Source organism: Ixodes scapularis, unplaced genomic scaffold, assembly GCF_016920785.2.
Source record: "Ixodes scapularis isolate PalLabHiFi unplaced genomic scaffold, ASM1692078v2 PGA_scaffold4__175_contigs__length_147842914, whole genome shotgun sequence".
NCBI classification, from domain to species: Eukaryota; Metazoa; Arthropoda; class Arachnida; order Ixodida; family Ixodidae; genus Ixodes; species Ixodes scapularis.
In genome coordinates, this window is record NW_024609879.1 from 76,033,466 (window position 1) to 76,056,770 (window position 23,305).

Sequence of the window (23,305 nt, forward strand, 5' to 3'; positions counted from 1 at the left end):
GCTGCACACCGAAAAATGTTGAAGCGGCTTTTTCCCCCCATTTTGTTTCGCATTTTCACTGGCAAGCTTGGATTAATTATAGGTAAATTTTCCGGATCTAGTACTTAAACTGAGTCAGCTTGCACATCAAATATTATAAAATACCAAGATCTACTTAGTAACGAATGTTTATAACTATTTAAAGTTTGTAACAAAAAAAGTATGCACCCATCCGGATTGCAAACCAAGCATAACAAGAGCCTTTTTTTATGTGTTCCGCTCTCAAGACAACGTAAATTTTCCGACACACACATTTTCTTGTCTCCTTTTTCGTATTGTGCCAGTCGCCGTTTTCCAGAATACTGCACCCTTCCCTGCCATGACCAACCTCGTTCCAAAGTCTGCGCAAAACCTCGCTTAGGGCGATACGGCGTGAAACGATGGGTTTCCGGTTTTCTGCATTACAAATTCGATTGCTGACTTCATTCAGTTTCTTGATAATCTCATAGGTGCTACCCAAGTAGTTTTCGATTGCAACATTGTGACTTTTGGTCCAACGTGGACTTTACATACGCAGCGAATCTCCTGGTTCCATTTGGTGACCTGATGTATTTAAAGTGTTTTGGTTCTTTCCGTTGTTGCTGCTGAGTTGCGAACGCTTTTTTACAAAACCATGGACACATTCAATTTCGCACAAATAGAAAGCCCAATCGAAGTGAATATTTTCAACCTCCAGTGGCGGCGGCACCGGAGTACCGGTTACAGCGTCCGTAGGTAGCCGTGGACCTCTGCCCATTAGCACCACTGACGGTGTGCACTTTGTTTCTGAATGGACAGCTGAACGGTTGGAAGCATATACAGAAAGAGCCAGTTAGCGTCAGGTATCCTGATGTTTGATGACAGATACTGGTATGGCCTAAGAAAGCGATTCATTCTGTTCGACTTTGAATGTAGTGATGTCGTTTTGGTTTCCTTTATGCAGGCGATGCGCACAAATCCTTCAAAGTTTGCGATTCCAAGGTGCGTTTTTTTATGAACTTCCAGGGGCACTCTGTTTACCGATACACTGTTGTGAAGAAATCTTCGAATGAGGGTCTCTGCATCGTATGTCCGAACCAAGAAAACTTCCGGTTCATTTGGAAACTAATCCACAAACATTATAAGTTCCCGCTTAACCCCTGTTGTGTCTGGCAGTTCTTCACCCACGTCAACGGCCACTAGCTCAAGAGACAACAACGTTATAATTTATTGAAATTTCGCCAACATATGAAGGGAGCTCCTTTGATCATTCTATAGTGAACATTTGTGTCTCTCGCGCGTGTCATGGGTGGCTCTAGACCAGTAGAATCTGTCTCGCACTCCCCGCAGAGTTTTGTGAACCATAAAGTGTCCGCTGTTTGAACTATCGTAAACTATCCGAGTAGAAACCGCAATACAAATTCGACTGGCAATTGTCGCAGGACAGCTCTAGAGACACGTGTACTCCATCGTTAATTTCCCAGAAATAAAACAGGGGTCCTTTTTTATGAGGGGAGAATCCCAGCCCAATTCGGTAGGCTTCGACGACGGAATTGCGTGGTGCGGTACGGCACCATCCTAAACTTTCACCTCCTTGTTTCCAGTGCACAAGGGGTCAAATATCGTCATCGTTTATTTTGATCATACGGAGAGTATTGTCACTACAATCAGTGGCACCGGCAAGTAAAAGTTTAGTCACCGCCTGCAGCTTGATCATTCACCCATATCCTGTGCAGTTGAGGTCCGAATGCCCCTCGGTCCCCAGACATGGGAGAAAGTTTCATTTTTATTCCTTTTTTTGTGCGTGAGAGATTCGTGTGGTGCACTGGCGCTCATGCATTTCTTACCCATCTTGTGTTAGACATTGAACTGGTACTGGTGCAAGTTCCCGTCACCTGGAAACTTATCCGTCTGGGTTCTTAAAATTGCAATCAGCTGAAGAATACATTATCGATAACCTCTGGTAGGAATTCTAACCGGTCTTCTAATCGTTTTTTTTAACTGTTACTAATATCTAGCCACATTAATGAAGAACGGCCCTTCCGTAAAGTTGGAAATATGAAATATTTGCAAATGCGGATAAAATACTCTTTCCAAGCATATTGCTATAATGTTCATCCCTTCATCGCCGTGCGGTTCTGTACAATGCTTGACGCTATTAATATATTCTTCAAATATAGAAAAAGAGAAATAAAAGGCGCCATTCGGTTGATTTTGTCAAAGATGACGCCCGACCATAAGTTCTATCAGAATCTGTAAACAATTACGAAAGACATTATAATCTCCACTGATGAGTTAAAATTAAACTTGGTATTGATCTCGGGCAATAATTTAATCTTTCGCCAAGACAATATACTTAAAAAAGAGAATAGCTCCAAAAAAGTCTTCAAATGTTTTATTCAGTTAGATTAGATTATTGTTGGTAAGTATATACCAGTGTGTCGAACCGAAAGAAATATGGGTTCGGTTGCGGTTCAGGTAAATTTATTTTGTTCCGGTTCAGTTCCGGTTCGATTAATTTGATCCGCGAACCAGTTCGGAAATCATAAATGACAAATTGCAACATCAAAATAAATTACAAATAAAGCATCTGAAATCAGCTCATACGAAACGGGATACATCGTAGTGTAAGGCTCAGGAATTTCTACCAGGAATGGTTTCTTTACGTGCACTCAAAGGTTACCTCACCGACGTTTACGCATTCGGACTTCATCTAATTGGGTCCGACGCAGTAGCTGTAAAATCCGCAATCTCCTTACAAACCCACTTACAAGTAGAACTCGCTAACTATCCCACCACCTCCGCGTGTAAGTAATTGAAGGAACAGTGGGGAGAAAATACAGCTTTCTTTATTTGTACTAGCCTTCTGTAACTCAAATTAGACCCTTAAAGAAGTTTTCAATAAACAAGATACGGAATATGAAAAACACTTCACCGAAAGCAACGCCAAAAGGACGTAATAGGATAAATACTAAAATAGAAGAGTTCGCTGTCTCAAAAATATGTTAGCTTCTAAGTGCCTATACGAAACCAGATGCATTATTATCAAACTCCACAGCCTTTTCTTTTCTCATTCCGATGGAAGCAAGCTTCAAGAACTCGCGCATTCTAGAAACGTGTTACGAAATGAGCACGCAGCAGCATTTAGGATTTACGAGATTGTAGGAAAATGAAATCCCGTGACGTGTTTTTTTTTTTTTTTGCACAGCCTTCTAATTTTTTTTTCCGTGCAAGCCGCGACCAGCGCAATACTGGTTCCTATGTCAAGATTCATGGATGCAGTGTTTGTCAAGATTCATGGATGGAGCGTTTATATTCCTAAGACTGAGTGGAGAAGAAAAATATGTAAGCGAGGTGTGTGTCAGTTGACGGCACTTAAAAAACAAATGGCATTGATAGTACATTCATTGTCAACAGCGCGTGGCCGAACCGTTTTGACATGAGCCGGTAACCGTTATTTTTTTTCCGGTTCAGTTCCGGTTCGGGTTCATTGCGATAACAATATAACGGTTCAGGTTCGGGTTCAGTTCCGGAAAAAATACCGGTTCGGTTCCGGTTTTCGGTTCGGTTCGGTTCCGGTTCGACACCCTGGTATATACAAAGTTGTTGTCTTTAATTGTATGCCTTTAATGTCAATATAAAAAAAATCAAAACCTTTTGCATTCAATTTTGGACGGGCTCACGACGTTCGACTCAGCAATTCTCTTAAAAGACACTTTTAAAACGAACAGACGTGCCAAGAATTCGAGACATGCATTGCTTTAGAGACAAAATGCTATTCAAAGTTTTCAGTCAAAGCACAATATTAATCGTTGCGACGTACCGGAAACGGATCTTTCCATGACGCGGACACAATGGAAGGCCTGACGATGACCAGTGGAAGGCCCCGGCCTTGATCTGCAATGATGGACTCAGCCAGAGTCTTGGTGAAAACGTAGGTGTTGGGTTTGCCTCCGAGCAGCTCCGGTGTTGTTTTAACGAGATCGACCTCACTCAGTGTTCTGCTCGTAATGCATCAGATGGGCAACGATGAAAACAATTGACGTTAACACTTTGTTCAGAACTAAGTTTCATAACTTCTGTCACAAAACCGGAATCACGAAGGTTCGTGGAGCAGAATTCAAGCCATGCGGCAACCCTACTTGTATTGTAAAGCAAGACGAAGGACTACTTTTCCGAAGAGCAAGTTGCGGGTCAGTCTTTATAGCCTAGGCCTTAAAAGCCCTGGTGTATACTAGGGAGTTTTAAACTCTTGGTTTACACTACGCGTCAAAGTTAGCACGAATACGATATCCAAACTTTTAACAAAAAATGTGACTATGGCTGAGTTTCATGTGGAAAGGCTGTCGCTCGAACTTTACGAAAAGCCGTTGCACGCCAGACTAGGTACCATCAACCGCACTTAACCGCACATTGCCCATACCAGGCTGTGCATGAGCGTGTAAAGCATGGAGAAGGAAACTTTGTCGCAAGTAATCATACTTAATCATAAATTACGCGATTCGCCGAGCGGAGCAGTGGAATTGAGGCCCCGACCATACGATCCGCACCCCACTCCTTTTCTTGGTAACCGCAGAGGGGGGGGGGGGGGGGGGGGGGGCTGAACATCTTGACGAAGTATGACTCAAAAGAGATAGAGACTCAGTCATTCCGGGGAGATGCGTTTTTGTAGTCCCGAAGAACAAAGGTGCGCGCGCGCGCGCGCGCTCGAACTTTGGAAATGGCGGCGGGGCGGCCAGAAGCTCGGCTTGTGCCCGAGCGAAGAAAGTACTCAGCGGAAGCTCGTAGTTTGAGTGCTGCAACGGCGGGCGTGCTCTCGCAATGCTCGATGTTCTTGCAGCCGCGTGTACGCGTGCTACCTTCGCTGCGTCTTGAATTAAAGTGAAACGGAGTCTAGACGTACATTCTTTCACGCGGTCGCGTCTCCTGCGAGAGAGATTCGAGCTGAATAAGTAAATTGAGGCAACAAAGATGGACAAAGTATTAAAGGTCTGTCAAAAATATCGGCTCACCAACGTCGTGCGTTTACGTAAAACAACCAAAAAAAGGTTTTAGTTTTAGTTGCAGTGTAATCGAAAATCAGCGCAATTGAAATATAAATATAATTACTTGCATTACCCGGACGATCTGAAATCGATGAACCGGCGCTCCCAGCCTTCCGGAAAACATTGGCTGCCACGGCTGAAACGCTAGGCGTGCCCACGCCGCCGATCTGTACGTTCAATATCAAACGGGCTCCGGAGAGCCGTTTGATTAAACCGGTGCAGTTTGCAACATGGTCGCCGGTTTGAGCAAACGTGCGACAACTTTGCCCAAACGAGTCGCCCATTTGACCAGACGAGCGACCCGTTTGCCAAATAGGTGGCCGTTATGGCTCATACGGGGGACCCCTTTGAGCCATACGGGCGACCCCTTTGACAAACTGGTGACCAGTATGGTTAAACGGTTACCGGTATGGACCCGTTTATTTTCATATGGGCGCCAAATGTTTTTTTTCAGTAGGGTAGGATCTTTCTTTTCAGCTATCCCTCACGTACACACTAATAGTTCCATGTAACGTCGTACTAATACGTCACATTTAGACCCTTTAACACTTCTATTCTCGGTACAACTTTCTGAGGCAGTTCAGCAATAACGAAAACATGTTTGGGAGCCTCAATGGTGTGCATACATGTAAAATGGGCCGTGCAGCATTTTTTTTACCTTCAGTTGAATAAATACCGCCAAGTTGTAATCCCTGACGTTGATAACTTGCAAAAGCATCCATTAGTTTGTTCCTCCGAGAAATGAGAGACAGTCGAAAGAAAGAAATGAAACAGCTTTCCCCTCCTCAACTCGCAATTAGAACTATCAGCCACGTGATCTGATCCTTATATGTGCAGCGTCAGTTTTTATCATATTCATAAGCAGGGTTGGCAAAGCGAAGCATGGGCTAATCTTCAGATATAGTTTTAGTTGGGCTATAATGGGGCCCGAGCCCCACTGAAGCGACAAACAAACAAACGACAGCGGCTAGCCTTAAACCAGAGTATTTCGCGATTTGACAGGCTTTGTAGAATAAAGAAGGCTATGCTTAAACACGAGTATCATGCACACGATGGTACCATTTGCAGGCTTGTAAACACTCCTGCTAACTTCGCGAGCACCGAACAACTCAAAGCCGTATAAAGGTACCATCGCGAACATGCTGCATGTGTCTGAGGCTTGTCGCTTTCGTTTGCTTCTGCTTCTAGCTTTAGTGGGACTTGGGCCCATCATAATCTGAGTTGAACACGAGCCGTTACCCGAATGTTTGGCGATACTGGTTGTCATGAACCAGAGCATTTGACTCGGCATCATGACAATCGGGTTCATCATGGTGTCATGGGACTCTCAGTGCGAAGTTGTGATGTCATGTGACGTCACGGTATCAACAACGTTAATAGATCTAGCGACGTCCTCAATTTGAATCGACTTTACGCGGTGAGTAACGTGACGTCACGGGGTCACGTGATGTGACATTACTTGACAGCATGTCTTGACATTATGACGTCACGTGACGATGTGACACATGGCTGTTCATAGTGCCGATAAGAAAGCGCCGCAAAAAACCAGGATTTATTATACATTGGAATTCTGTATATGACGATTTGATCAATACTTAGAGGAATTAACGTGCCAATTTTTTATTCCCAAATAATAAATTTGTAATACTAACAAAAAAAAAAATTACCGTGAACCGTTTTGAACTGGTTACCGTTATATTTTTTTCCGGTTCCGTTCCGGTTCAGTTCCAAGATGGCGGCGAAGATTTCGGTTCGGTTCAGTTCCGGTTCGGCTAAAAATAACGGTTCTGTTCCGGTTTTCGGTTCGGTTCGGTTCCGGTTCGACACCCTGGGTGCAGTACTCGGCGGCCGCCGCCCTGCGTGCGCTTGTATACCCAAAAGCTAGCGACTGGAAAACGAGTGAAGTCGTTCGGTGCTGTACTCAGCGGCTGTCGCCGTGTGTGCGGTCGTCCGTACTCGTCGCTAGGCCTAAATTGTCATCGGAACTCCGTAGATGGAGCGGCGTCGGTCTATGCCGCGCTGCCGATACTGGGGGACCTCTCGCTTTTGCGCTGCGGGTCAGTTCCAGACCCGAAGCTTTGAGGCTCTCCGGCACGGGCCGCGGCGCCCGAAAGCACGTGTGCTGCGCTGTATACGTCTGTTTTTTGTTTTTTTGTTTTGTTTGTTTTTGTGTTTGTTATTTTTTCTCGGGCGCGTAAAAGCCGAAGTCCAAAGTCGACTCGTCGAACAGCGTTCACCCACACCTTCTCCAATTTCCGGTCCGTTGGAAACTTGTCAAAAAGCACCTCCGTGTTGCACAGCGGGTTGTTTGAGCAGCCCACACGGCTACCAGCTGCACTCGGCATCTTTCGAGGAACAGCTGGGCAGTCTTGGGCGCTCCGAGTTGCTTGCTAAAACGAGTCTTGGGGTCCTCACAAGCAAATAAACAAAATGATATACCAAAGCTACACGGGCTACAGATAAAAACAACGGCTAAACATGCCAATCACAAGCCGAAGAAGCGGTGGTAGCGGCTCAAAGAAGCGCACTCCGCGTAACGCCCGGACCGGAGGAAAAAAAAAAGAGAACGATACTGACGTCACGGCCCCATGTTGCTTTAGCCATCGGCAACCCGCTGGCCGCCTGCTAAGGAGCAGCTGCTCGCGGCGGGTCGCATTTTTACTATCGGCATTAGTTGAGAATGCGACGTCCCACAGACGTAATATTTTGGCTGGGGTCGTATTTTGTGTCACTAGAGCGATACCAGTAATTTATTTCATTTTGCGTTTTGGCTGGAGTTGCGCTTTAAAGGATTTTCTAATTTTTGTATAGGGGACAAATAACCTTACTTTGTGAGCGAAATGATGTCATCTGGCTCCACCGTCGGAGGGTACACTCGTTCCTCCAGTACGGCCAAATCGCTGTTGACGAATGCTGTCGATATATGCACAACGGCCTAAAAGAAAAATAGAATGTTAACTTGCAGCAGTTGTATGTGATTTATTTTACACTATCGATCTGAACTCACGGGGAACTACTTGAAAGGAAGCGGAAAAGGTTCTTCGAAAAACGGGCTAGAGGTGAATTCTAGCGTATTTTTGTCTTGTGAATTTGACTATCAAAAGAATTTGAACCGATTATATCAATAGACGCAAGAAAAGAACAAAAACCAACCACTGGGCGTGACGTCATACCCATGGGTTTCAAAGGCCTTGCGCGTGCCCCTTGTAAGGGCACATATACAGCATTTTTGATTACTCCAATAACACTTTCGGAAGGCTCGAAGGCGTTTAGATCTTTGTATAACACGCCACGATTCCCTCCTCCCAACGAACGTGTCGGGTGGAGGTAGGGGCATCAGCGCAAATTCGAAAGCGCTGTTGTGGCGACGGCGCATCAAACTGAAATGCAATTTTTGATATTCGTTATCCTGGAGGCTAAATGAAGACGATTTAAATGTTTTCTTCTTGAATACAGAACCGCTTTAGTTTCCCTTTAATGCAGACATGTGGCTTCTATCCAAATAACGTCCATCAAAGCTTTTACAGCGCAATGTTCGACAGAAATACAAGCTAACTAAACGCCTGGATTGGACAACTCCTCAATGCAATGACGACACGATAGAGCTTTTGGTTGCTTTATATCAAGACCACTCGTTTTTCACACTCCCTTCACCTCGAAGTTGACAGAGTGATTGAAGCTACATATGCTCGTTAGACCAGCCATATGTCTAGTTTACGTCACGTGATCACAGCCCCGCCCGAAACGACACGCATAAAGAGGGGTCAGGTGATGAAAGAGAGACTGGTCAGGCGGGCGCGTACCTCCCACCGCTCTGCCAGCGTAGAGGTATAGTAAAGCTTAGAAGAGAGAGAATACAGCATGGGTACCAGTCAGCCCTGGACGGGGAATGTTGCCCTGCTGGTACTTTCCAGTTCAATCGCATAAGTTATCTTTTTCTAAGTCTAATATCATCTTGACCGTAGTATCTGCTTGAAAAATGCTGTACATTTCAGTAGCAGCAACCCAAGCACTACGGATTTCGGCCAAGCGATGGCCAATCTCTGGCGATGGTCTTTTGGCCAGTGGCCACAGAGTGGCCTTTCATTGGCCAATTCTTGACCGATGGCTGATGGCCAGTGGCCATTGGCGAAAGGCCAGATAAAGGCCAGTCACCGGCCAGTCTCTGGCCGCTGTCTGGCCACTTGGCCCAGGACCATTGCCAGCATTGGCCGATGACTGGCCAACTTTTTGCTGCTTGGGAAGTTTATCGCTGGTGTTCGATGCTGCTCTTAAGCCAGCAATACACGGAGTCTGTGACTCCGTGTATTGCCTTTTGTCTTGCCGTAAATTCACCACGTTCCACCCTTAGTTATTTTAGTGTATTCCAGCCTCCTCACATATCATTCTTGACAACATTCAACTTCAACATTTATTTCTTGGATTGGACTCCAAGAATTCAGAATGGTTATTTATAGACTTCATTGCATTGGCAAGTACAAGGGTACATTAATCTTAACCTAAAATACCAATGTGCGCGAGCTCGGCCCTTATAAAACGCCTTCCATTTTGAAGATATCTGTGGTGCGTGTCAGTGACTGCTAACATAATGTTCTATACTATCCCCAAATTATAAGCATTGACAAAATATTCAAGCAAGTTGCACAGTACATATGCCAATGAAGTATCTCTATTTCCTTCTCTTATTTCATAACTCAACATGCGCAGGTTAAGAGCGCACACGAGTGCACATTTTTATGATAATATATTATGTACCTCTCTACGATTCAGAATCGACTCACCTTCAACTTTTTGACGTTGTGGCAAAGATCCAGCACACTTTTAGTGCCTTCCATGTTAATATTCACAGCGTTTCTGAAACCAATATACCCAGCCATATGACCAACACGGGCATCCTCAAAAGACAAAGTGACCCTTTCAAAAATCCACGAGGCCGGGTTCTGGTGTTTTCTGACTTTTACTGAGAGCCACTCTGATGTGCACATCAGGATACATCAGGGGGTGGGGTGTGCACTCCAAAACACACAAGCCGTTTTGATGTGCACACCGAAACACATTAGGCGGGTCGATGTGCACACCGAAACACACTAGGTGATTCTAATGTGCATACCAATACACATTAGGTGGGTCTGGTGTGAACATTAAAGCACATTAGGTGGATCAGGTGTTTAGACTAGGACACATTACAATAGTCTAGCGTCTACTCTAGTATAGCAATCAGCCGTATAACGCCTGATCGCTGATCAATGCTGGCCGTTGCTTTGTAGCGTGACTGCGTTCTCTGTTTTAATTTGCAATGGCTTGTCTACATTTTATTTTCCCAATCATTATACAGAACCGGCGAGAAGATGGCCTCCGCTAGCAGTGAGGTCACAGTGCACACTGATTAAATGTATATTTTATGACACATGTTTTTTCAATTAAAACTACAGAATCGTTCGGACTCTAGTCCGCAGCAGGTGAATAGTTTGCCAATGGTGCTTCCTCGACATGCAAATCTTATCATGCACATCACACTTTGAAAAAATAAAGCCCATCCACTTTACGCGGAGATGGAGGACCAGCGAAGCCTTTATCTTCACGATAAATTTACAACTATGCATATATATACAATTTACATATGATTGATATGGACACGCGAACACGACTTCGTTGTCTCGTTGCCTTAATTTCTCTTCGTGACTAAAGTGATCATTGCCTTACGTTCACTTTGGTAATCCGCCATTGGTTGCATTTGGACTTCAGATACGTTCTTGCTAAACGTGAAGTCGATGGAAGTTTGTTGTTGGTCGTTGGTATGGGCATACGTTTCAGTATATGGCTATTTTGGTTTTACAGCGACTTGGGCTCTTTATCAGCGATGGTGATAAAGAGTCCAAGTCTCTTTATCAGCATCGCGGAAGCGGAAGAAGGTTAGATCGGTGCGTTCCGCCCACAGGCCTCGTCACAGCGCACTCTTGGCTGAGATAAGTCGGCGGCCATAAATGATAACAAGGCATTGGGACTTCACTATAAAATAACGCCAAGGATGACGGACTCACGCGGGTTGCACCCTCTTTTTATTCATAATTGCCACGACCGAACAGAACAAAGGTGGGCCGTTTAAACGGGAGTTTTCTTTGTTTTTTTGTTTTTACATCTCTGGACGCATTTTTGTCTAGATCCTAGCACGCAATAGCTTCGCTGCAAAATGGCTGCTTTCTTAGCTCACAAAGAAGCTTGTATCACATAAAGTATTATTAACATATTCGCTCATTCACAAAATTCGTCGCGTCCCGTTACAATGAATGACATTGAAAAATCAAAATTCCTGTATAGTCCGCACCTGTAGATATTCTGCACTGCGTAAAATTGAAACTTTCAGGCATGTATTCGCAACTCCGTCCCATCGCTCGCCCCCTCGCGGTCGAACGAAGAACCAGAGGAGCGGGGCGGTGGAGGGACTGTCGGCTTTGGTGCCTTGGTGCTGCTTATACCGCATGGTTCTGGTCGGCGTATTCGTGCGTGAAGCAGTTTTAACGGAAAAAGTGAGCGCGTTAAATAAAGAATTATTGTGTTCCGTCTCAAGACAGCGTTGCGCTAAGGAACCGAAATGCCTAATTTCATTAAAGGGGGACCTGCAGAAATATTTTGTCGCCTGACGGAAAGTCCTCCTAGCCGTTTTTTTTTGCTCGTGTCTTGGTGCATAGTGAGGCGGGGGGAGGGGGGGGGTCTTCTTTTGTAACAGCTTCTTCTGAGAGGACACGCCTAGAAAAGCCCATAATGAACAGCAGTATTTGTTTCCCCTCGCAAAGTCTAGCGCTCTTAGTGGATGTTTTACGAGGCTGGAAGGCTTCGCCCAGCCAGTCACCCACTTGAGGTGTCGTAGTTGTTTGGCTGTAGCCTGTGGCGAAGTAAACGCTTACTGCAAAACTCCAATGCATCCCTACGCCCATTGAACGCACTTTTCATACTTATTCTCGGTATCTCAAATAAGAAGTGCAGAACGCATGCGCGAGATGTGGTGGTTTCAATATGTGAGCATGGTTTACATGTTCACAAAACATTCAGGATCCTCAAAAAGCCAGGCTATCACGCTCAAACCTGCATCAAATAGAGCACAATGGAAAAGAGAAATGTGCACCAGGCGCGGGCATCTCTGTGGATCTCTGTTTTCGTACAGCGCGCTAAAATTATTTTGTGCCTAACTCGTAGGATATGATGCCCAACTAAATGTGGAAGAAATTTATATTTACAGATCCCAACAACCAGATGGGTTAAAAGGAAAGCAAGGGTGGGTGTCGGTATTAGGAACTTTTTAGTAGATCGTTTTTGGCTCTCTAATAACCGCACTTGATAACGATATATAAACCAGCCTTGCTATGAGCATTCTTTATCGGGCACAGCTATCGGAGCGGAAAACGCAATATTAAACCCCTATTGGAATGTTTAGCGTGTTCTGTTATTGTTCGACGTTGCTTGTATCGCTGCTATAACACAGGCTGCCACTCCAAATGATTTTCTGAACTTCTAAAAAATCTACACCAAAAGCAGCTTGTCTTAACATGATACAAGTTTGTAATTTGACATTTTAAAAACATGGGTACACTGCACCACAAAGTTAGCACGAACAAACTATGGGTGATTTTTTTCGTCCCTTTTTTTCTTGTGAGACGGGAATGATGTTTAGGAAACTCTTAATGCGAGCATCCAACGTAAGAGGTAGACTTTAGAACTATACATTCCTGGGGAATAATAGCAAAAACGCCGATGTCATGTTCGCGCTAATGTCGCCTAATGTACGCACACCGCTACATGATTAGTGCAAGTAGAGTGAAGCGCGAGGCACATGGACGGCAGAATCGTCCGATTCGACGTCCGATCCGACGTCCGATCCGACGTCTGATTCGACGTCCGATCCGACGTCCGATCCGACGTCCGATCCGACGTCCGATCCGACGTCCGATCCGACGTCCGATTCGACCTCCGATCCGACGTCCGATTCGACGTCCGATCCGACGTCCGATCCGACGTCCGATCCGACGTCCGATCCGACGTCCGATCCGACGTCCGATCCGACGTCCGATCCGACGTCCAATCCGACGCCCGATCCGACGTCCGATTCGACGTCTGATCCGACGTCCGACCCGACGTCCGATCCGACGTCCGATCCGGCAGTCCGAACGCCACTCCGAAATTGCCGCAATACGACAGTTTGAGACACACGCTTCCGACCTTGCATGCGACACGACGATTCTTTCGGCTCCGCCCAGGAAATCCAATAAACGCACCAGCGGAGGTCCGCGATCCTATTCAGGGTACTTACATATCTGGTCCCAGATTGGCTGTTCAGCTCGCACGAGCGAAATGACGAGCTCGTTCTACGTGCATTCTTTGCTGGGGGCATCTTTCTCGCATGGCTGAGCGAGATTCCTTCGTCCGCGCTACCCGTCGCCCGTCCCGCCAGACCCAGTACGTCATCATGACGTTCGCGCTAGCTGTGTTGTCATTGGCTGGATGCTTCCGACAGTCCGTCCGCCGTGTGACACTATCTGGCACGTTGGACACAGGTCGGATCGCCGATCCGACTTCTGAGGCGATCCAATTGTTCGAGTGAGGCAGTCGTACTGCCGGATCGGACGTCCGATCGGGTGGATTTTGGCGCATATGTCTCGCGCTTTACGCCAGATATACATTTTGCGAGTACGCTCTATTATTTATGGTTTAGAATAATATCTACGTCTACCAATCGGACACTTTTTTGTTGAATTGCTTGTATAAAATAACGTTCCAGCTACCGAAAAAGCAATTTTCTTTGGAAAATAAACTTATTTGTTTACTCTGATGATGTAGGGTTATCCGTACAATACGCATCACTGTTAGAACAAACGTCACATCGGTGCGTTCTGCTACTTTTCCTCAGCAATGCATTATCCAGCACTAATATATCTACCACTTAGATTGGATGCTCGGATATAACCTTTTTCTAAACGTCATTAACTTGCAAGGAGAAAACAAAAACGGGAAAAACTGGCGCTAGTTTTTCTTCGTGATAACTGCCATGCGGAGGGTGGTTATAATGCTTTTACAACGTCAAAGTACCGTCTCGTAACATGTTAAAAAGAAGGGCTGTTTTTCCTTTAGTTTTTTGAAGACTCCAAAGAATATTTCGAAGTGGCAGCCCGCGCCATAGTACTGATAGAAGCAAGGTTGAAAGGTAATACGACGCGGTAAACTCCCCAATAGGGGTTTTATTAGGCAGTGTTCGTAGACCCTATTTCCAACTCCGCTACGCCCTCCGAAACGAAGACGTCATTGATGCGCATGCGCGGCACTAGCCTTGCCCGCGGAGTCCCTGATCTCGTAGCGGGTTGCCAAAAAAGTTGCGGCGGAAGCGATCTACGAAGACTCCCTAGTATTGTGCTTTCCGCTCCGATATTCGGACTCGATAAAGGATGCTCACAGCAAGGCTAGCTTATATATCGTTGTGGGGTACGGTTATCGGAGAGCTGAAAACGACCCACTATAACTTCCTAACGCCGACACCCACCGTTGCCGCCCTTTCAACTCACGTGGTGGTTGGGATATGTAAATACAAGTTTCATCTATATTTCGTTAGCCATCATATCCTGCAAGTTAGGCACACAATAATTTGTACACGTTGCGCGAAAACAGAAATGTGCTAAGATGCCCGCGCCTGGTATACATTTATATTTTCTATTGTTCCCAATTTGAGGCAGGTTTCAACATGAGAGCTTGGCATTTTGAAGATGGTGATTTCTTCGGGAACATGTAAATCATATTTCCATGTTGAAACCACCACATATCGCGCGTGCGTTCTGCACTCCTTATTTGAGAAACCGAAAATAAGTATGAAAAATATGTTCAACTGGTGCAGAGATGCAGCGAAATTTTCCAGTCAGCGTTTACCAAACTCTGTGTAAGATTATATAATCTGATCCTTAAAAATTTTGGAGGCACCATTTTCCGCGCCACCACAGGGTGACCAAACTAGGTGACGACAACTTGATGGTCAACCAAACAATAGTTGCTTCCTGTTTCAATAATTTCTTCGACAGGGTTTTCACTCCCGATAAAAGCATCTCAACAGATGTACCTACACTCGTTGGTCACTCTATCTTCGATGTCGAAGACTAGAGTATTTGCATGCCTAGTTGAGATAAGTACTAAAAATGAAATACGTTTACAGATCTCTCTAATACAAATTTAGAGTGCAGCTCTTGAGGAGGAGGAGGCAAAGATACGGAGGGGAGGGTACGCCTCCTCCTCCTCTACTCCTTTTCTTCCATCCTCTCCTCTACCCTCCTCCTCCAATTCAGTTTCCCTGCTAAATTTAGCGGGGAATATGACGTCACATGTCTTGGCGCCCCGTCACCTATGAACAAATTCAGTTTCTCCGCTATATTTAATGGAGATACTACGTCCCATGACCTCAACACCAATTAAATTTCTCGCGCAGGTAAATTCAGTTCTAGCAGAGAAGCTGATTTTGCTCATGGGTGACGTGACACCAAGTCATATGACATCATTTTCCCCGCTAAATTTAGCAGGAAAACTGAGTTAGAAGAAGAGGGGAGAGGAGGGAGTAAAGGAGGAGGATAGGAGTAGAAGGGGAGGAGGAGCGGAGGGTACGGAGGAAGAGGAGGAGGAGTATACTCTCCCCTCCGAACCCTTCCCTCCTCTTCCTCAAGAGCTGCGCTCTAATTTCGAATTACAGAGATTTGTAAACGTCTCTTAATATTTTGACCCTCACCAAAATGGCTTTCGACGTCGACTTTTAGCTACGACTCAGATGATAGGAAGATTGCATGGCATGGCGGAAGTTCTATATAGGTAGGAAAAAGTGGATGCAGTGGTAATGGACTTTTCTAAAGCCTTCAAGCGTGTGACGCATCCCGAACTTCTACAGAAATTATCGTAAATAACAAGAACCTAACCTAGTGCTTCGAATCATATCTTGTATATCGCAGTCAAAGTGTATTCGTTGGAAAGGCTGCCTCCGATAGCGTCTCAGTTGTCTCAGCTGTTTTCCAGGGGTACCTGTCCAGTGACATTTGTTATTTCTGTTTTATATTAAAGACCTAGGCAGATTAAAGTAGAGATAAAAACTGCATCTCGTTCTGCGCAATAAAACAATCCGAAGACAAGCTCTACCTCATTAAATGCCTGCAGGATTTCTTGAACTGTTGCCCTGCCTGACAACTTCCACTTAACCTAAGCAATGTGTCAGTATGACCTTTACTAAGAAAAAGCGACTGTTTACTTTTTCCTAGACTATAAATAACCATCCTCTCCCCAGCGTGTAAAACTTTAAATACCTTGGCGTAACTCTTTCAATAGATTTACGGTGGAAAATTCACGTGGATACAATTGTACGCGTAGCTCAAAACGTAATCTCAAGCATTGTACCACCTCAACTAAGCTGATCGGATACAAAGCCTTGATTCACTTAGTACTCAAATGCGCATAAGCCGTCTGGGACCCACCTACGCAAGCAAATGTAAGCAAACCGAAAAAAGTTTAATGAAAAGCACTACGTTCATGTTTTTTTTAAGCTATACAGATTTGTTTAAAAAAATCCGTGAAAGTTACACTTGTGCGGTTTGTGCAGGTGAGTTACATAGCCATGAAGACATTACATGGGTGGATAATCTTTGCGATAAGTCGGCTAATTAACTAAATATCCTTAATTAGGTTTTTAATCAGTGCTAATATACATGTGGTTCCAATTAGAAACTTACTGAGCTTCATAAGAAACCACTAAATCAACTCTTTTTAGAACGACTTGAAGCTGGTGTGGAACTGGGGGCCGCGCACAAGTTGCCCCTCGTGAAGCAGGCGCAAGGCTAGCAGTGGCAGAACTCGGATGATTAAATTATACGCGCGTTCCACCACTGCTAGCTTTGCGCCAGCTTAAGTTTCTAATTTAGGCCATATGTATCATCTTACAAACTCAAAAGTGAATTAACAAATTTTATTTAATTATCCGACTTATTGCAAAAATTTGGCACCCCTATAATGTCCCGCTGACCGCATAACTCACCTACACAAGCCGCTTAAGCGTAACTCTCACGGTTTTTTTGAAAACAAATTTGTAAAGGATAAAACAAAGCACCTTGTAAAATAAATATAGCATCCTTGATTCTGTAAGCATTATTATTCTCTATGGACTAGCCAAGATGGACCCACTAAAGAAAAGGCGCTAGCACACGTGAATGGTTTTTTTATTTTAATGATTTAACAATGCTTGTAATATTGACACACTTAAATGCTTAAAAGCAAGATTGTCTCGCGGAGGCGTTCACAAAAGTTTGTTGACGTACTTCTGTCGTACAGAGTGTTTCGAGCAATCATTCTTCCCCATCTCGATTGAGAATTGGAGCAACCTTCCGCCATAGGTCACGGCACGGACTGTGACAGCGTTTATATGTTGTTCTTTTATTTGTTTACTGAAACTTGTATGTAAAAGAATGAGTACCACGTGCTTTCGCTGCGACCGCCATTTGTTGCAGGAAACATATAGAAGTATTTTGTCCTTAAATTCCATCTTTTGAATTTTGTCTCAAAGTCTGCTTGATGTCTTTTATAAGCTCTGTATAATGTACTATAAAATATTACTTTCGTCTGTATATTGATCTTATGCGCCACCCACACCTGCTATAGGTCAGTAATTTCAGCCAGAATGGTATGTCTGAATAATATGAAAGAAACCTCATTGGTTGCTGAATGATAATGAGATGTACGGGCTTCGCCACACCCAGCGTTTCTTAAGTTATCAGTGACTACATTAGGAGGCACAGATCGAGGTACGAACCTTAGGGATTCGTTGAACCGCACAGTTGCCGCAGCGTGAAATACAATGGTCACCTCTGAAGCCAGGCGCTCATAGTCACTGGATTTCAAGCCCAATTTTTCTTCTCTCACGTCTCCTTCGACGACCGATAGCTTGTTTAAACTTGACGGATATTCTTCGCGCAACCGCTCAAAACACTGCAGGAGGACCCAATACACACACAAAAAAATTACTCGCTCGTACAATTACACCTTCTTTTTGAATAACATCTTTGTTTGTTCTGTGCGCGCCAATGCTGGAGAAAGCGAGTATTTGAGAATGACTTGCTCTCTCCCATCGGAACAATACATGTATAATATAGTTAAGGCCTTGCGTTTCAGACTTCATTTTTGCTTCATTGAGCACATTTTTAGGGTTTTATATATTAATAAAAAAAATCACCGTTGCTGCGCTTCATAACGAGGTTGTTTTTTTTGTTGTTTTTTTTTCCTTCACCGCTGATATGCGCGGTATCTCCTTCAACCCAAAACCATATTCGCGACTCCAGCAAAACGGACACCACCAAGCGGGAAAACCTGGAACCAGCCGGACCAGGTCGCTCCGCGCCCCTCCACGTCTCTGGTGGCTTTCGCGGGCATGTGTTGTCGCGCAGTAGCGAACAATGTAATTTCACAAAGGTCCGAATATTTCTTAAGTTTGCCTGAGTGTTCATGAGTGTCGTGAAGCCTCAGTAGATCGTTTCCTTCCATGACGTGTTTGAAAGCCCGTTTACTCCACAACACACGTTCGCCTGCTTTCGATTTTTTGGAGGGGGAGGAATCAGGGAAAAACGTTCTGATTTCCAGTCTGTCTCTAATCACATTCAACGTGACGACTACTTGGTAGCTGATAAGTAGTTTCTTTATAAGGATGTAGAACAGTGGACTGAGGACGACAGACGAGGTGTTTCACTGAAAGGAACACGAATGTTGCAGTCAAGTGAATGGGAAGGTTCGATAGCTGCTCTTCTTGAGTTTGGTTGTGTTCAGTTAGCTCCAAGTTTGAGTCACCCACGCCGGTCGGTGCGTTGGCTATTCATCTTGGCTCCTTTTCGCCGAAAAAGCCTCTGAACCACACTCAAGGAGTTGGGCTGATTTCACAATTACTTGATTCCGGAAAGCCTGCTCGCTGCATGCGATTAACGAGAGAAATTGTCTGCTTTCAAAAGATGGGGGACGCGACTCGCAAAGTTAGAATCTGTCACGACACTATGATCTATCGCGCCTCCAATATTTACATTATAATCCCGTCAAAGCCAGCAGAAATGTACGTCTATGATTGTTCAGGTGGCACGGCCACAAAAAAATACTCAATTTCTCCGTTCAGGATTCGAAGTCAAGTTCAGTGCCAAAGGAGTTCTGCGTGAATCTCCGATAAAGACTCTCTTCAGTTTGTCGGCATTCGTCTCCGTGCTGCCGGCTAGAACCATTTGGCTGAGTTTAAGTAGTATCTATCTGTCTGTCAAATATACTTTCATTCAGCAGTTCACCTAGTCAACTAAGATCATATTTCCACCCGAAGAATATACTAATATCGCTTTAGGGGGACCCATAGTACGTAATAAAATACATAACCTGTATATTCGACAAAACGACTTCTCGATTGCTACTAAAACCTGAATCGAAATACGAGTATCAGCTGCTTAGTGGGGCGCCAGAGTGTTAACATGCTCCTTGGCTGAAGAAGCGCTTGCTTAATTTTCGTAATTTTGCTGCAACCTGTGTTGTTGACCGAGCAGACGACTGGAGCTGTTTCTTAAACGCAGATACGCACAAATCTCGAGTTCACGAACAGATAAATCGCGTGGTCGAGGCATGCGAGCTAGCTGAAAATTACTCTCAGTGGAACAACTCTGTGGTCATCGCCGCTTTGCTCAGCTGATCTAAACTTAGAGTCTGCTGCCGTCTCTCCGGAGCCCATAGTTTCGGTTTTGAACGAAATCTCCGAAACAAAAGTTTGGCAAGAAAATAACAAAAAGTACCGGGAAAACAAAACTATACTCTGCGAGATTATGTGCACCGGCTCTACTTAACCGTCGCAGTTCAAATACCGATAAAATCGAGCATTAAACAAAATAAAATCTGTTAAATTGAATGTGCGAACCGTTCAGGCGGCCCGGCCGAGCCGACTCGACCTATTCCCAGCCGCCATGTTTGTTTGGTAATGGCGCCCCTTACAGGTCGCTGGAGTCGCGAATATCAGCTCCATCTGAGGCTATTTTAGTCGAAACTCTACTCTCTCTAACTTGAAATTTATCTTTTCATTAAAAACACTTTACCGATAAATACCGCCTTTTGAGTTCGTCCAGAATAGATCACCGAAATACACCGCTGTTAAAAAATTAAACAGCATAAAACGCCTGCGACTTTCTTCATCAACACCGTGAAATCTACGGCCTATATACAAGGACCAACCACAGCGAAGGTGATATGGCTATTTATAAATATCGTACGCTTCTTTACGTAATGAGGAAGCTTCATAAACTAAAAACTATGTGGCATAAACACTATTAGGCGCGCCATACTTGAATCATGCTCGCGTGAATTTAAGGATAATCGATACAAATTAGTCAGATATCTTACCGCTAATCTTAAGATGAATTCCAACCTTCCTGCTGGGCTAACGTCCCTTTTTGGGCGGATCAATAGGTAAATCCGCTTGATTCCTGGGCATGACCGTAGCAATTTTTCAAGAAGAACCTGAAAGGAACCATTCACAAAGATATACGTCGCAGAATCGTGCGTGTTTTATACATTACATGTGACATTAAATATAAGCCAGTTAAAAAAAAAACACATTAAGTCTCGCTAATATAAATTTGATATACTATACATAGATTGCACTGTGTACATTGAGTATTTGCGGCAACCAGACACGCCAATTTATTTTTACAACGAGTGAATATTAACGCCCCATAATTATTGAATTTACATTTCTTCCCAGTACGTTCATGATAGTTTCGTTATAAATAGAGAAAGAAGAAGTGAACACCTGAATATTTAACACTTCATTCTTTTCTCAAAATGTACTGTGTATTAAACGTCTATACGCACAAAGTATTGTCTAAGTGAAGACGTATATTTCTTCATGTATTACCTAATTAAAGCGAAATTGTTGGTGCGTAAACAAACTTTAGAGCAAACCCTTAACAGGCATCTTGAAAACTATTAACACAAAAAGCTTTTCGACAAGAAATACTTGTATTGTCAACACCTCCAGCTACAATATTTAAACTTCCAACGGTCCCTTAACAAGATTTTCCACGCGCCTCCAGCAACCCGGCTTAAGCGTGTTTCGTCACCGACCCCACTTCAAAAATGTATGTCTTGTAGCATAGGCTTTGATTTGTAACTACCTAGGGGACTCTACAAAATATTTATTTTTATTTCTATTTATTTCAAAATACTGCCAATCCCCAATGGGATTGGCTTGTCTCAGTAGTAAGAGACATTATTTTGATTGGTAGGGTTTAGATAACCTTTCCTGCAATCATACATTTACTCGAATAATTAGTCCTCAAAACAACATTACCAAATATTCTAGCTGCAAGCTGTCGCCGAAAAATCATCATTTCGTAAGCAGGCATTTTCTGGCTGGCGATCAAACATTTTTTGGCTGGCAGCAAGGTAATTTGCACAAAACATAAACACCCCACCTTGAACCGTTTATAGAAGTCAGCCTCTACTCCAATACCGTAGGTGTGCATATATATTTTTTTGTTTCCTTTGCGTTGTCAGGTGTTGGACTAGAGCAGAAGTACGCACCTTTCCAATAAAACCAGTCGCACCTGTGACAAAGATTACTTCATCTTGATAGAAGCGCTGCACCTCCGAATACTCCCCACTTTGTGCCACTGAAACGATACGCAGGAACACAAGACTCTCTTACCTTGCAGTGCTTTAGGCTGCTGGATGAAATCACATATTTAGAGGTGAGTCGTGTGATTTCGGAAGTAACGAAACTAGACAAAACAAATTCAGTCAAGAGGCCCATTGTCTTCTACTATACAAAACGAACCTACTTGCCGTTGTTCACCCCTGTTGAAGGGACCGTTGCAATCCAAATATGAAGAAGTTGAAGAGAGCAACCCGGTAAGTGAAAATACCAACATTAAAGAAATAAGGTCACTCTGAACTATTCGTCTAGTTTTATGCCTCTGTGTTCATTGGTTCCTGAATATTTGGAGCCCAAACCCGGCACACCTTCCCCTTTTCAATTAATTCCTTGTTCAAGATGAAGCAATGGGCTCTATTGGAAACCAAACAAATCTTAAAGCATAACACGACACTAGTGACGGATACCAATCTGTAAAACTACCTTCACAATGTCGGCAATCATTGCGCTCGGATACTATCTGAACCATAGGAGGACCTGTAGAAGCTCAGAGTTTAAGTTGAGTCTTGTTTTCAAGCACTCATTCAAATACCTGCACCCTTCGTCGAGAGCAGGTGCATCAAACACGATCCCTAACTTGTTGTCGTTGAGTGTTCATGCATCACTTCCATTGTGAGACGTGTAGTACATGGCATTAACAAGGTTACGTTGCTTTTATACCTGCCCAGCCAGCAGGTACTGTCAGATTACATCATCATACAGCTTGAATAATCGTTTTTGTGAGATTCTTCTTAACGGGAACAATGACTGATTGAGTATAGCACATATGGTCAAACTGCTTTCAAGCACTGGGCGAGTCCACACTAATGTTAGTTGCATGGTGTTACAAATTTAGTTCTAAGTTTGTGTGAACGGGGCACACGGAGCTTGAAGCGCGAAAAGCGCGAAAAGAATGTCAGAACTAGCATTCAAATGAAAAATTAATGGTAGCTGCAAATATACCAATAAAGAATGGTATTACCAACAAACACTGCTATGAACAGTGGTAATGAAATCAAAATCGTTCGGAAAGTACATTCTTGAATGATGAGTAGAATGCGCAATTATACATTCATCTTTAAGGCTGCGCGCTTACAAAACAAAACAACAAAAATGGCAAGTAAAAAAAGACAGCAAAACAAAACTTTGCATAACGACAGCGTGTAATGTCTTAATGAATGCACGGATGCACACGGCAGGTAATGAGTCTTCGAATAGCGTTCATAAACCCTACTCAAGCGATATGCCAAAGTATGACCTAAGCCGAAAAAAAAAATAGTAATAATAAAATTAAAAAAAAACTGCGCGGTCCAATTTTAGTTGCTTGTTCTGTGAATTTTGCCAATGGGATCTGTAGCGTATACCTGCTGCTCTCATTTGACGCACTTCCAGGTCTATCAAGCTCTCCCAAAATTACTGGAAAGAAAAATGTCCCCCAAGATTTCGATGAAAACCAAGTCAAACGAAGGCTGCCTGGTCAAACGCACCTTTTTTGCGGTGCATATGGCGGCTCCTCACTCTACGCCCTCGTGCGCGAGTTCAAAGTGACAGTGCGTAG

At 44.0% G+C, this 23,305-nt stretch overlaps 1 protein-coding gene across 1 annotated transcript; it reads right to left on the reverse strand.

Annotated features, from left to right (window-relative positions):
- Positions 1 to 3,802: 3,802 nt before the first annotated feature.
- Positions 3,803 to 22,328, reverse strand: LOC120839975 (putative fatty acyl-CoA reductase CG5065). The gene is made up of 7 exons (XM_042293608.1): positions 22,301 to 22,328; positions 21,639 to 21,727; positions 20,457 to 20,573; positions 17,857 to 18,032; positions 9,824 to 9,896; positions 7,871 to 7,977; positions 3,803 to 3,998 (listed from the first exon to the last, which is right to left on the reverse strand). Exons 1-7 carry the CDS (start codon positions 22,326 to 22,328, stop codon positions 3,803 to 3,805), a joined length of 786 nt encoding a protein of 261 aa, XP_042149542.1.
- Positions 22,329 to 23,305: the final 977 nt, after the last annotated feature.

Excerpts from the sequence above, each read along its gene's own strand:
- LOC120839975 (XM_042293608.1), bottom strand. The coding sequence starts at position 22,328 with ATGCACCTGCTCTCGACGAAGGGTGCAG. Across the intron at positions 21,728-22,300 it reads GCTCTCGACGAAGGGTGCAG|TGGCACAAAGTGGGGAGTAT; the intron begins GTATTTGAATGA and ends GTATCGTTTCAG. Across the intron at positions 9,897-17,856 it reads CGGTTCAACGAATCCCTAAG|AAACGCTGTGAATATTAACA; the intron begins GTTCGTACCTCG and ends TATTGGTTTCAG.